The following is a 13,648-nucleotide window of genomic DNA, read 5'->3' on the forward strand; positions in this document are numbered from 1 at the left end:
AGTATTCAGATTTCTCACCATTATTGATTTCGGGGGTGATGCACTGCTATATAAATGAAACTTAATATGATTCAAGACTAATTTAAAGGAATTTTTAAAATGTAGAAAATTACTTAACATGATTTCTAATACTTCTATGACTATTTAAATAATTTTCTTATTTTAAAGATTATTTTAAAAAAAAGAAAATAATACTACAAGGATTCAATAGATTGTTTATTAAAAAATTTATTATATTTTTTAATTTTTATTAATTGATATTATAATTTTGTGTTAATTTTTTTTAAAAAAATTAATTATTGTAGAAGTAAAAAAAAATATATTACATACCAACTTTTGATTGGTTAACTTATAAAAACCATTTATACTAGTAATAAATATACAATTTAACAGCCAATACCTTTGCTCTTATAAAAAAATAACATAATTTTTCATAAGAAACATAATAATATAAATAATTAACGGATAATATTTTATTATAAAATCTTACCTTTCACAATAGTACTTTGATTAAGGTTGATTATAAATTCTTACTTTTGCATGTGAAAAACATAAATCTCACACATCTCTTTCTTTGGTGGTAATATTATTTGAGATACAAACCGACACTAAATATGAATATTTTTATCAACAGAAATTCAATTTTTGATTCACTAGTCTATTTAATAGGCTAGACTTGGTTTTGTAGTAATTTTTAATCGACGACCTGGTTATATCTTTGACTTAGTAACGTAATAATATGAATCACCATTAAGTTGAAATTGTATTAAAAATCATGTGAAGTATACTACTATCATGCTTTCCAATTAAAAACTTTAAACTTACAATTCCTTAACCAACAGTTTTAGAAGTCTTGTTAACATTTTTTAAATTATAACATTCATTCATAAAAGAATTTTTCTTAATAATTTGAGTAAATGTTCATTTTTGAGCTCATAAAGTATGAGTATGAGATGATAATGAATTAATATTTAAAAGATATAAAATTTAAATTTTATTTCTAAATGTATTTAAAAGTACAAATAATTGATATTGTCATTAAATTTGTAAGATTTTTTTATGATTAAATTATAATATTTAAGAATCAGTTTCATAATAAACTATTTTTTTAAAGACCAATTAAATATGAAGTTACAAAGTTTAGACAGATAAATTTGTCATTCATTAGTTAACTTATTGTATTTTTTATATTTAATAACTGAATTTTAATTTTCTATCTTTCAAAAATCATATATTATCGTGTGATATTTTCAGAAATAAAAAATAAATATTTATCCAAATAAATTGATGGAAATGGATATCTTGAACTAATGAGTAATGAAGCACAATGATTATGTTTTCTGAGATTGATGTCCATCTCTGATGATGCCTCACTCTTCTTTGCCCGTATATTTTCACCTTTTCCCCGCCTCTGCGGTGATTTTCCACTTCTCATAAGAAAAACTTTCATTTCCCATTATACCCCTGTCCGCGTGGTGGGTGCAACACAGTGACGCACCAACGTACTCGACCAGTACGAGTGTTTGGTTCGCAGCACGTGCCGAGCGCGTGGTCAATGCTCTCCCCGGGTGTTGCCAGCTGGCACCTGCGTCGACTCACTCGCCTCGACAACCTTATCCAATTTCCTATAAAGTTCCCCTAACCTCACCCACCCTCGCACCCTCGCTCCCTCACCGTCACCCTCATTGGCCACCTTTCACCACCACAATTCGCTCACAATTACGATTCTACCCTCGCGCGTGCGAAAGACCTCCTATTGGTACTTGACGCGAACGCGCTACCACCCCGGCGGCACCGTACGGCATTGTAGATAAGAGGCCACGATTAACTTGTGCTAAAAAAAAATAATTAAAAGAGAGAGAGACAAATAATAATAATTCTTTTTTAAAAAAAAAAGAAAAATTGGAAATATTATTTGATTATTTTGCATCCACCTCAATTCGTATGAATGTGTTAGTAATTAATTAAATTAATAATCGGTTTGAGAAATATTATATTAATTCTGTGAATCTGCGTTTCTATATTTCGTTTCACTATAACGCTTTCCCAATTCGTAATTCATTTTGTGTGTTGAAAGAAAAGAAGAGAAAGAAAGACGAAGAAGAAGAAGAAGAAGAAGAAGAAGGGTAGAGAAAGTGAAAAAGAGTTTGGGGGAGATCTTGTAAATAAGGAAACCCTAGTTTTTCCTTTTTTGGGTTATTTTTCCTTGATTTTCCCATTAATTTTTCAGCTCCAACCTGCTACTGTTACCAATAAGGAATCTCTTGTCATTGCTTCAATCGAACAAGGTCGGTTTTCAATTTCACGTTTTCTCAGTTTTCCTCAGCTGTGCCCTTTTTCTGTTTTTTGGGGGAATAAAAAAAGGTGTCTTTTTTGTTTTTTCTTGTTTGTTTTTCAATTGGGTTTTCATTTTCATCGATCCTTTTGTGACGGGAAATCGCTAAAGTTTTGTTGGAAAAATGGGGGGTTTTTTAATTTTTTTTTTTTGAAACCCATGTAAAGGGTGTTGTTTGTTCCTATGCTCAATGTGATGTAACCTATGTTGGGGGGTCAAGAATTTGGGGCTTTTTGCATAGAATCTAAGATTGGAATGTGTGTTGCCGAATTACCATGTGTATGATGTGACTGCATTTTGGTATAGTAGTAACTATTTGGCACCAGGAAAAGTATGTATGTGCCGTTACACAGTTTGTTTGGTTTCACTTAATGAATCCAGTTCTCACGTGTTGATGTTTCAAAATGTGTGTGTGTTTGAGGTTTTGAGTTAGGTTGTTTTGTCTCCTCAATGATTGATGAGCTTGTGTTTGCTGTTCCTTTTGTTGATTTTGCAGAGTGAACGAGTTTTGTGGGATTGTGTATTGTTAGAAAGCCGCAAAGATGATGTCCAGGTCGTATACGAATCTTTTAGATTTGGCCTCCGGGAATTTCCCGGCAATGGGGGGGAGGGAGACTAGGGAGCGGAGGCGGCTGCCGAGGGTTATGAGTGTCCCGGGGTTTATCACTGAGGTAGATGATGATCAGGCAGTTAGTGTTTCCTCTGATAATCCGTCGACTGTTACTACAGATAGAATGATCATTGTGGCTAACCAGCTACCGTTGAAGGCAAAGCGAAAAGAGGACAACAAAGGGTGGAGTTTCAGTTGGAATGAGGACTCGTTGCTTTTACAGCTCAAGGATGGACTTCCGGATGACATGGAGGTTCTTTATGTTGGTTCGCTACGTGTTGACATTGATCCAGCTGAACAGGATGACGTATCACAGTATTTATTGGATAAATTCAAATGTGTGCCAACTTTTCTACCCGCTGATGTCTTGGCAAAATTTTATGATGGCTTCTGTAAACGGCAGTTATGGCCACTTTTTCATTACATGCTACCATTTTCAACAGATAAAAGCCACCGATTTGATCGCTCTTTATGGGAAGCTTACGTGCTGGCAAACAAGCTATTTTTTCAGAAGGTAGTTGAAATAATAAACCCAGAGGATGATTACATTTGGATTCATGATTATCATTTGATGGTGCTACCAACTTTTATAAGAAGGCGTTTTAACAGGGTTAAAATGGGATTTTTCCTGCATAGCCCCTTTCCATCGTCAGAGATATATAGGACTCTTCCAGTCAGGGAAGAGATACTGAAAGCTTTACTAAACTCTGATATCATCGGATTCCATACCTTTGACTATGCTCGTCATTTCCTTTCCTGTTGCAGTCGTATGTTGGGTCTGGAGTATCAGTCAAAGAGGGGCTATCTAGGATTGGAGTACTATGGAAGGACAATCAGTATTAAGATTATGCCTGTTGGGATTCACATGGGTCGGATTGAGTCAGTCATGAGAATGGCAGATGAGGAATGCAAGGTAAAGGAGCTCAAACAACAATTCGAAGGAAAAACCATCTTGCTTGGTATTGATGATATGGACATTTTCAAAGGCATAAATTTGAAGATTTTGGCTATGGAGCAGATGCTCAGACAACATCCCAAATGGCAAGGAAGAGCTATTCTGGTCCAGATAGTTAATCCTGCTAGAGGTAAAGGGATACATCTGGAGGAGATACATGCTGAAATACAAGAAAGCTGCAACAGGATCAACAGAGTGTTTGGGAGACCTGGTTACGAACCTATTGTTTTTATTGATAGAGCAGTTCCTATTGCTGAAAAAGTTGCCTATCACAGCATGGCTGAGTGTGTTATTGTCACAGCTGTAAGGGATGGAATGAACCTAACTCCTTATGAATATATTGCATGTAGACAGGGAATATCTGGTTCTGAATCATGTTCCAATGTCAGTGACCCAAAGAAGAGTATGCTAGTAATATCAGAATTTATTGGGTGTTCTCCATCACTAAGTGGGGCAATCCGTGTTAATCCATGGAATGTTGAAGCAACTTCAGAGGCAATGAATGAGGCCATCTCAATGAGTGATGGAGAGAAACAGTTGCGGCATGAGAAGCATTACCGGTATGTCAGCACTCATGATGTGGCTTATTGGTCACGTAGTTTCTTGCAAGACATGGAGCGGGCTTGCACTGACCTTCTAAGGAAAAGATGTTGGGGAATAGGTCTTAGCTTTGGATTTAGAGTTGTGGCACTTGACCCTAATTTTAAAAAGCTCTCAATTGATGCAATGGTTTCAGCTTACAAGAGGGCAAAGAATAGGGCCATTTTGTTGGACTATGATGGTACTGTGATGCCACAAAACTCCATTAATAAGAGTCCAAGCAAGGAGGTCTTGTCTATTTTAGAATCACTTAGTGCAGACCCCAAAAATGTTGTTTTCATTGTTAGTGGACGGGGGAGGAATAGCTTAAGTGACTGGTTTGATTCCTGTGAAAAACTTGGAATTGCTGCAGAACATGGGTACTTCTTGAGGTCTGATTTCTGTCTCTCTCTCTGACATATCTTTTTTCTTTTTTTTTCTGTTTTGCTTAATATCAGATGATCAAATATTACTTATTGTATGTGTCAATATGAAACATATTTTAGGCACATTCATACATTGATAGAATGAATGCTAGAGTTGGGAAGTTCATTATTTTTTTTTGTCTGAATAAATCAGATTACAGTAATTTCCTTTTATTCTCAGTTTGGCCAAGGTCCATTTGGTGGAGAACAAAGTGATTTTAAAGTCTAATTTGATAGTATCCAATATAATGTAATAATTTGAAACGTTTGTCTCTGGTTTTGCAAGTGCTGTTAGCAAGTCATACTACTGTGTATTTTAATTCATTGTTGAGACCCCTGACGTTGCCTTCTTACAGTATCGCCAGGAAGAAATTCCTGTTGAATGGTATTTTATTTCTGAAAATGTTTTTCACTTCCTCCTGTATTCAGATGGTCTCACGGTGGAGAATGGGAAAACTGTGGTAAGAGCTCCGACTTTGGATGGATGCAGATTGCTGAACCTGTAATGAAACAATATACAGAGGCGACTGATGGCTCCTCAATTGAAAGAAAAGAAAGTGCTTTGGTCTGGCAATACCGTGATGCAGACCTTGGTTTTGGATCTGCTCAGGCTAAGGAAATGTTAGATCATCTAGAAAGTGTTCTGGCCAATGAGCCTGTTGCTGTGAAGAGTGGCCAGTTTATTGTTGAAGTAAAACCCCAGGTATATATAATTTCTCTATTTGATTTATCTTAGAAGAAAATGGGCCTTTTCATTTTACTATTTTATGGGAATCTCCATTCAAAAAAGCTTTCCTGAGTTTGGATTTCTAAGTTATATCATACTCTAAAAAAGAGCATATGTACCGAGCTTTAGTTTTATATATTTTTCATTATGTGATGCATTCTATTTGTTCATTCTGCTTTCATATTTTTCTGGTGGCAAATATAAAGCTATAGATATCATTCAGTAAACCATGACAACCTATTCTATATTGATTTGGCTTCTGAAGTAGGAATCAACCTTTTATAATAAAATATGGTTTGTGTGAGCTGCCGAGAGCTCATTAATGCATCTGCAATTTTATCATTGTAATGTATCTCTGCCATTAATTTGTTAAAAAAAAAAGTGGTATAGGTAGGGTGGAACTTTTTGTTACAAAATAAATATAAGAAAAAGATATGGAGGAACTTAAAAGAATATTGTGTTCTTTTAATGCTATTTGGTTATATACTAAAAGCATATTGACCAAAGAACCTGGACCAATTTCATCCTAGTCTCAGATATTCTCTTTCATACTTCTGTTGTTCTAGTTTGACAAAGCCTCCTGCTCTTTTGGATACATTTGATGCTTTCAAAAAGGTTCTCAGTGGTTAAAGTTTTCAACTCGAATATCAAATTCGTACCGCGAGCATAGCAGCTGGTGGTTGTCATTTGACCTTGGCATGATTTTTATAATTGATTTGATATGCTAAAATAATTATGCCACCCTCAGGGCAAAAGGACTGATTCACACATCTGATTCCATTTGCCTGTCTGTGTTTGCAGGATGTGAGCAAAGGCTTGGTCGCCGAGAAGATATTTTCGTCAATGCACAGGAAGGGCAAACAGGCCGACTTTGTGCTGTGTGTTGGCGATGACAGATCAGATGAGGACATGTTTGAGATAGTTAGTAGTGCCATCTCAAGGAATATTCTTGCCTCCAATGCTTCTGTGTTTGCTTGCACTGTTGGACAAAAACCAAGCAAAGCAAAGTATTATCTGGATGATACAACTGAGGTAACAAGCATGTTGGAATCTTTGGCTGAAGAATCAGATGCTTCACCCTGCATAGAAGAAACTGGGGATTCCTCTTGGAGGCCAGTGTGAGTTGAGGTTGAGGTTTATCTGATTTTAGGTGATGATTTTTTTTTTCTTCTTTTTAATTGGGATGTAATATTCGTGGTGATATTTGGGGCGTTTGCAGAGTATGTTTTCATAATATATTTTTTTTTCCTTTTTTGGTTTTTCTTCTATTATATATTACATATATTTTTGGGAGAATCCCGTCATTATTTTCTGTTGCTGTCATTGATAGTTTCTATTATTTTAGTTGTGGTTGTGGTGTAGCAGATAACAACGATGTTAGTTTTGATTTTTTATATCCTATAACAAAGGAAGAAAAGAGGGAAAGCTCTTCTTGTTTGGCACCAACAACCTTTCCAAAAGCTTACTTATATTATTGATAAGATATGGTAAAATTAGATTTTCAATTTTGGAAAAAAATAATTTTATTTAGAGAATATTTTTAAAAGTAGACCATAATAAGAAGCCAACAATTTTTTTGTTTTTCAAAAGTATATTCTTTTGAAAATATTCCCGTATGAGGCAAGTTGAGCATTAAATGTGTCACTTTTTTAGCATTAAATGTGGTCTCATTATTAGTAGGGATTTGAATCTTAATTTTTCTTGTGTGACTGGTCCCTTTTTGTTTGAACTAATCTTCGTTGGTAGGAGAAGCGTACAATATGACACTTAGTATAGCTCTAGTATGTTTGGTTAAGCTATGTTGATGTTGTATCAAATTGATTTCGCACTTTGCATATTAGGTTATTGGGTATAATGTGAATTAAACATAATAGTTTCATTTAGCGAGTTATAACTTAAATATTATTTTATGAAAAAATTTGCAAAAGGATTTAGTATGTAACCTGATATTGTTGAAGAGGCCGAGAAAAGTAATTACAAATTGTGGCGTAATTTATGTACTATTGGCCAAAGTATTACAAATTTTCAATTCCTTGGAATTTAGATATACAAAGATTCTTCCAGAGAATTTTGAACAGCCAAAATGTTGCTGGCAGCAACGTATTATTGCCAAGAGAAAAAGGAATATGTACTCAGTGTAAAAAATTTATACAGACATCCTGATTATAATTTATCATGCAAGATAAGTTTATTAACTTTTAAAATAATTTTTAAGTAATTTAAACAGTTATTTGTGATTAAATCACAATATAAAATTATTTTATACTTATTAAACTTTATTGCTAAACCCAAACAATAACAATTCATTGAAATATATCCAAAGGAAGACGAAGGATTAGGGTGTATATATGTTTTTAATGGATCTAGTTGTTCTAAGTTGGATAAGGTAAACTAAATAATCTTAATTTTTATTGAAAAAAATTTATAGTTGATATTACATGTGAAAAAAATATAGATATTTTAAATTATTTTTTATCAATAAATAAAATTACTTATTTCTTTTTTCTTACTTGAAGTCAATTTTTTTTACAGTACTTGAAGTGAAATCTACGCAACAATGTTACATCAATTTAAATGAAAAGGAACTTAAATTCTATATGCATGTTTAGTTTCAAGTTTTGAGAATAAAAAGAGAATAATTGAAAAGAAATATCATATTAAAAGAAGTCAATTAAATTCTTAGTAGAAGTTACTAAAAAAAAAGTGACAGATTAATAAAATGTTTCATTAATGAAATATCGTATCATCACATAAAAGTAGGTTAGATAATAAATCAAAATAAATTATTTTGCATGTATGAAAAACATATTTAAATAAAAAATCTATTAGTAACTAAAATTCAAGAATGTAATAAACATTTACTTTGCTGGCCACTTTACGATTAGGGACTCCTCTCATCATGTGGGTCCAATGTTGGAGGTTCTATAAGAATCATCACGTTTTCTTCATGCGGTGCCTTCTAATTCAGACTTCCAAAAAATGGTCCATTCACATCTGTGGCATGCACGTTGATGTTTCATGTAGCAGCAAAAAAGGCCAATTAGTTGATCAAACAATAATAATAAATAAAGGTTTTTCACAATCACACCCTTTGGTGGTGTCTCTATCTTGGAAGAAAAAGAGAAAAATACTAAAAGAAGAAAGAAAATCGTGACATGTAATGAGATAAAAAAGAATAAAACAGCAAAGGGGTGCATTAGGTTGCATTTAAATTTTGTCCATAAAAACATGCTATTAAGTGATTATAAGGTGGAGCTCAACCAAATGCCATCTTTCTCTTTTTTAATTAATTTGTGATTTCGAAGGGCATGCGTGAAGAAGAAGATGAAGGAGTGGAAAGTGACATTGAACATGGAGAAGAAAGAGTAGATTGTGGTTGAATGAAGTGGTCCTTTTTTCTCTTTTCATCCCTCTCCTTAATTTCAAGAATTTGTCTGGTTGCAATTGTTGTTCTTTCACCTGTTACAATCTGAGTCAGAAGTTACGTACTGGAATGAACTTCCAAATTGTTTTTTTCTTGTTCTTTTTATATCCCTTCTTTTTATGTTCTGCTGATGGAAGCAACAATATTTGTCTCAGTTGATTCTATGATGTATATATCTTGCCATGTCTCACAAAACAAACTCCTGCTATTTTATTTTATATCAAAATTTTCCTTTAAGTCAATTTCATTATTTTTCTTTTGGGTATTTGATATAATTATATATTCAGAACTTAAATTCAAAACTTTTGGTTAAGTTAGAACAATGACTTTGAGTTAATTGATTTACACGCGTGATGATATATGTGGGTTAAGAGTGATAATAGGATACATAATAGCTGCAGTCTTTTTTTAAATGCCAAACTTGCATGTTGTTTGTGCACAATCCACTGCATTAGCAAGGTACACGTTTACATCCTTATTTTTTTTAGTAAAAAGAAATGTAATAGATAGTTACAGTTCAATAAAAAGATTAAGTAAAATAATTTAAATAACACATAAAATTATTAAATAATGCAATAGTACTAAGATTTATCTTGATATAGATCAATCACTCAAATTATAAAGTTTGGTACAATTGTCAAGTAGTTGAATTTTTTAAACATGATTATTAATATGTAATTCTTCACCGAATGATCGTTAAAACTTTTAAGCATGAACATCACTGGTTGATTGTTGATTATAAGTATAGAAAAAAAATTGTTGGAATGATGATAGGAATCTAATAAAGTTCTATAAATATTAAGATCATTTTGTAATGGATGAAAGATTTATTGGCTACGGTAAGAGTAAAAAGAAGTAAAAATATTTTTGAAAGCTTAATCATGGAGGTAAAACACAAGCTAAAGAAAGTTTGACTAAATTAGAGTTCAATCCAAAAACTCTCTCATATCTACATGCAATTTGAAGATAATTATATTAAACTTAAAAAATAATTTAAAAGGTTTTGCTTTTCCCACCTCAAGTTTTGCTCCTTCCATCCCACACTTTGTTTTGATTTTCTAATTTTTATAAATATCCTTCACAAAAACACAATTTTATTGATCAAAATACACAACAAAAATGTGTTTATGTTATGTTAGGAAGTGCAAACAAATACACAAGGAAATGTGATTTTGTTCCTTGAAATTGCAATTTAGTTGTGTATAGGTTTGCACCTCTTAATACAATAGAAATACATTTCCGTGAAGCAAAATACATAGTAGGATTGTGTTTTTATTATGTATTTTCTAACTTACTTACCAGAAATGTGATTTTACTGTGTATTTTGATTCACTAAATCACATTTCTTTTATGTTAAATTTTAAAAAAATATATTTTTAATAGTAGTTTAATTAAGTTTCATATAAATTATATTTTTAATTGAATTTGAATAAATTACAACAAAATTTAAAAAATGTGTTTTCGTGTGGTGTAGGAAAATAAAAAGGAGGGAAAAAAAGTGTCTATTTTGCTTATTTTTGACAAAGTAAGGGGTGGAAATAGCAGTCTATGGATGAGAATAGCAAGGCCTCAATTTGGAGAGTAAAATACCCCAATACGTAATACTCAATATGTATATGTGGGGTGAAATTTACAAAAGAATGGGCTCTCACAAAAAGAAAAAAAATATCGTATTTCACTCTAATTCAACTAACTTTGAATTACAAAGTTCTTTCTTTTTATAAGCTAAGTTCCCTATAACCTTTCCGCTTAGTAATAAATTTTCACTAAGTATTTACTTCCTACTAACCTTCATAATTATCCAATAATTTCCCCCAACAATCACAATGGTTTAACAAGCCTAAAAATCATGAAAACTAACCTAGAATATATCAAAAGTCACCTAGAGGAAAATAAGAACAAAAATAGAAAATATGCCTTAATTTATTTTTCAATCCAAATCTAAGTAATCCATCCAAATAAAATTTAGCTCATAGATCCATTTTTTTTTCTTGATATATCAAATTACATGCTTTACCTATAAACCAATGGAAACTTTCACAAAAAGTAAAAAAAATAATTAATAATCATATTTCATTCCAATTCAACTTACTCCGAGTTATAAAATTCTCTCTTTATAGAGGCTAAGCTAAAAAAAAGTTGTTTTCTAACCTTTTACTTAACAATTAATGAAATGCGAGCCCAATTGATTTTTCATGCCTTCAATATGATTCGTTTAAATATTTTATTATATTAAATTGACAAGAAAAAGGATTCAGATGCCTTTATTTCTCGTTTTTTCAACCACGTATATATAAAAATATTTTTTTTTTATCTTTCTGTTTTATTCTATTTTTTTCGCGCATTTTCTTATTGTGACCAAACAAATCATAAGGAATATGACGCATAACTTACTGGTTACGCACGCAGTATTGTCACACATTTCAAGGTAATCACTTTCCGATGGACAGATTGTCCTATTGATACAATGATAATATTACTATTTTAGACTTTTAGGACATGTTTGGTTTGAAAAAATAAAATGTGTGAAAATAAAGAAAAAAATAAAATAAGATGAAAGATTTAAATTAAAGTGAAGATATATGAAAATTACATTAATATTTTTTTATATCTCAAATACATCAAGATGAAAGTAACCAAATATTACTTTAGTAACAAGAAATGTATTTTATACCATTGGACAAGATCATAAAATCAATAAGTTTACCTACCAAAAAGAAATAGTTTAAATGTTGCCAAATTATTTTAGCATTTAGCTCTTTTAAAATTCCTCTGTTATGCCATCTCAAACACTCTTACTTACCAGAATTGCTTCAAGTTAAGCAAAATTGATTAATAAAATCTATCATTGGAGTGAATAATATAGCGTTGTTTCTATAAGTAATACGTTTAACCAATTTCAAACAATAAAAAAGTTTTTTCATATATATTTAAGCAACTCCTTTAATATTTATCATTAGGAAAAAAAAACTGTTAAGTTTGAAGTAGAGTGTTTTTATAAACAACTGCACAAATAATTATGCATTATAAATGCTCGTGTAGTACTATTTATCAGATTTTATAAAGATATTGAACAATATGCTATTAAAAAAAATATATCATGTAGCTTATATTTAATGTTTATAAACTTAAGGGTTTGTAAATCAATAATACCAGAAAACTTTGTCCTTCATTTATTGATAGGAGTTGGATTATTAGTTACGTGAATGAAAAAGATTTTGTTAACAGAGACTAAAGTTGCATTGATTATCTATATATATTTTTTAGTTGCATTCTGATATAGGTGGTCTCCAAAGTCGGCTCAAAGTGTTACAACTTACGATATGGAGAGTGGTGAGCTTAATTTCTACTTTCAAGCAGGGACAACGCTACTTGTTGTAGGGTTTGCCCATAAATTGTTTTAAGATTTTTTTTTCTTTCAAAATACTCTATTTTTTATTGTCTTTTTATTGTTGAGATGATTTTATTTTTTTTCTTTTTAGATAAAATATTTGAGAATTATTTATTTTTCATTCTAATAATTTTTTTCTTTTTATAATATGTTAATATTATTTGAAAAGTTATATATCCGATTGTATTTGTAATCAAATGACTTTATTAGTTTTTATATATTAATATTGGCCCAAAAAAAGCATAGCTGTCTTAATTGGACTTTTCACAATTCGTTGGTTAAGCTTAGATTTTAAACAAATTTAATTTTGAATGAAAAGTAAAATCTTAAAATAATTAAATTTCATTTTTTTAATCTGATAGGAAAAAAAAGTTCAATTTTCATGCACCACCATACAGTGTGTTGTTTTTTTTTATATTATTAATTAATTAAAAAACACTTTATATATTTTTTAAGTAATTATTGTTAAATGAATAGTTTTTAATTATATAATCATATATATTATAGATTATAATGTAAAAACTTTATGCTGTTGATAATAAGATACACTGATGAAGTCAACTAGAAGCAAAGGCAATATTTCTTGAGGTGGAGCAGGAAGCACCATGGAATGATCTTCATACACCACACCCAACTTAATTAAATTATCTAGGCACCAATTTGCCTCATGAAAGATGTGAGAAAAAGGGTCCACTCTCCAGAAATTTAGTTGCATCACCATCCACAAGAGCTAGAGCTTCCTTGCAATCCAAAAAAGCATGATGTCTTTCATTTCAATAATTAAAAAAAACTTTATATTGATATATCTCTTTTAAGGTGAATTTAAAGTATCTCCAACTGATAGTTATAGTCAAAATTTAATCTCTTAAAAAATTTACATTTATTTAAAGAACTGACCTCTTTTAATAGATATCTTTTTATATACATAAATTTAAATTTAAAGAATAAATCTCAATCTTATCACATATTTAAGAAATAAAGTTTCTTATATATTAATTATCTTAAATCATATTGATTTTTATATAAAGTATCTAAATAACTTGAGAATTACTTTTTAAACCTGAAAAAATTTTGAGATGGTACTTTACATAGAAGAGATTTTCCTTTTTCATATATATAAGATATATGTTTTTCTTTGTCAAAATCACAATATTCTTATTTTGTTAGTAGAATCACAGTATCCATATTAAAGGCGTTCATGC

General features: G+C 30.9%; 1 protein-coding gene across 1 annotated transcript; it reads left to right on the forward strand.

Moving 5' to 3' along the window:
• Positions 1-1,957: 1,957 nt before the first annotated feature.
• On the forward strand, positions 1,958-6,995 carry LOC114417087 (probable alpha,alpha-trehalose-phosphate synthase [UDP-forming] 7). The gene is made up of 4 exons (XM_028382189.1): positions 1,958-2,288; positions 2,832-4,871; positions 5,334-5,607; positions 6,433-6,995. Exons 2-4 carry the CDS (start codon positions 2,878-2,880, stop codon positions 6,751-6,753), a joined length of 2,589 nt encoding a protein of 862 aa, XP_028237990.1. The 5' UTR covers positions 1,958-2,288; positions 2,832-2,877; the 3' UTR covers positions 6,754-6,995.
• The last annotated feature ends 6,653 nt before the right edge of the window (positions 6,996-13,648 follow it).

This window comes from Glycine soja, chromosome 6 (genome assembly GCF_004193775.1).
Source record: "Glycine soja cultivar W05 chromosome 6, ASM419377v2, whole genome shotgun sequence".
NCBI classification, from domain to species: Eukaryota; Viridiplantae; Streptophyta; class Magnoliopsida; order Fabales; family Fabaceae; genus Glycine; species Glycine soja.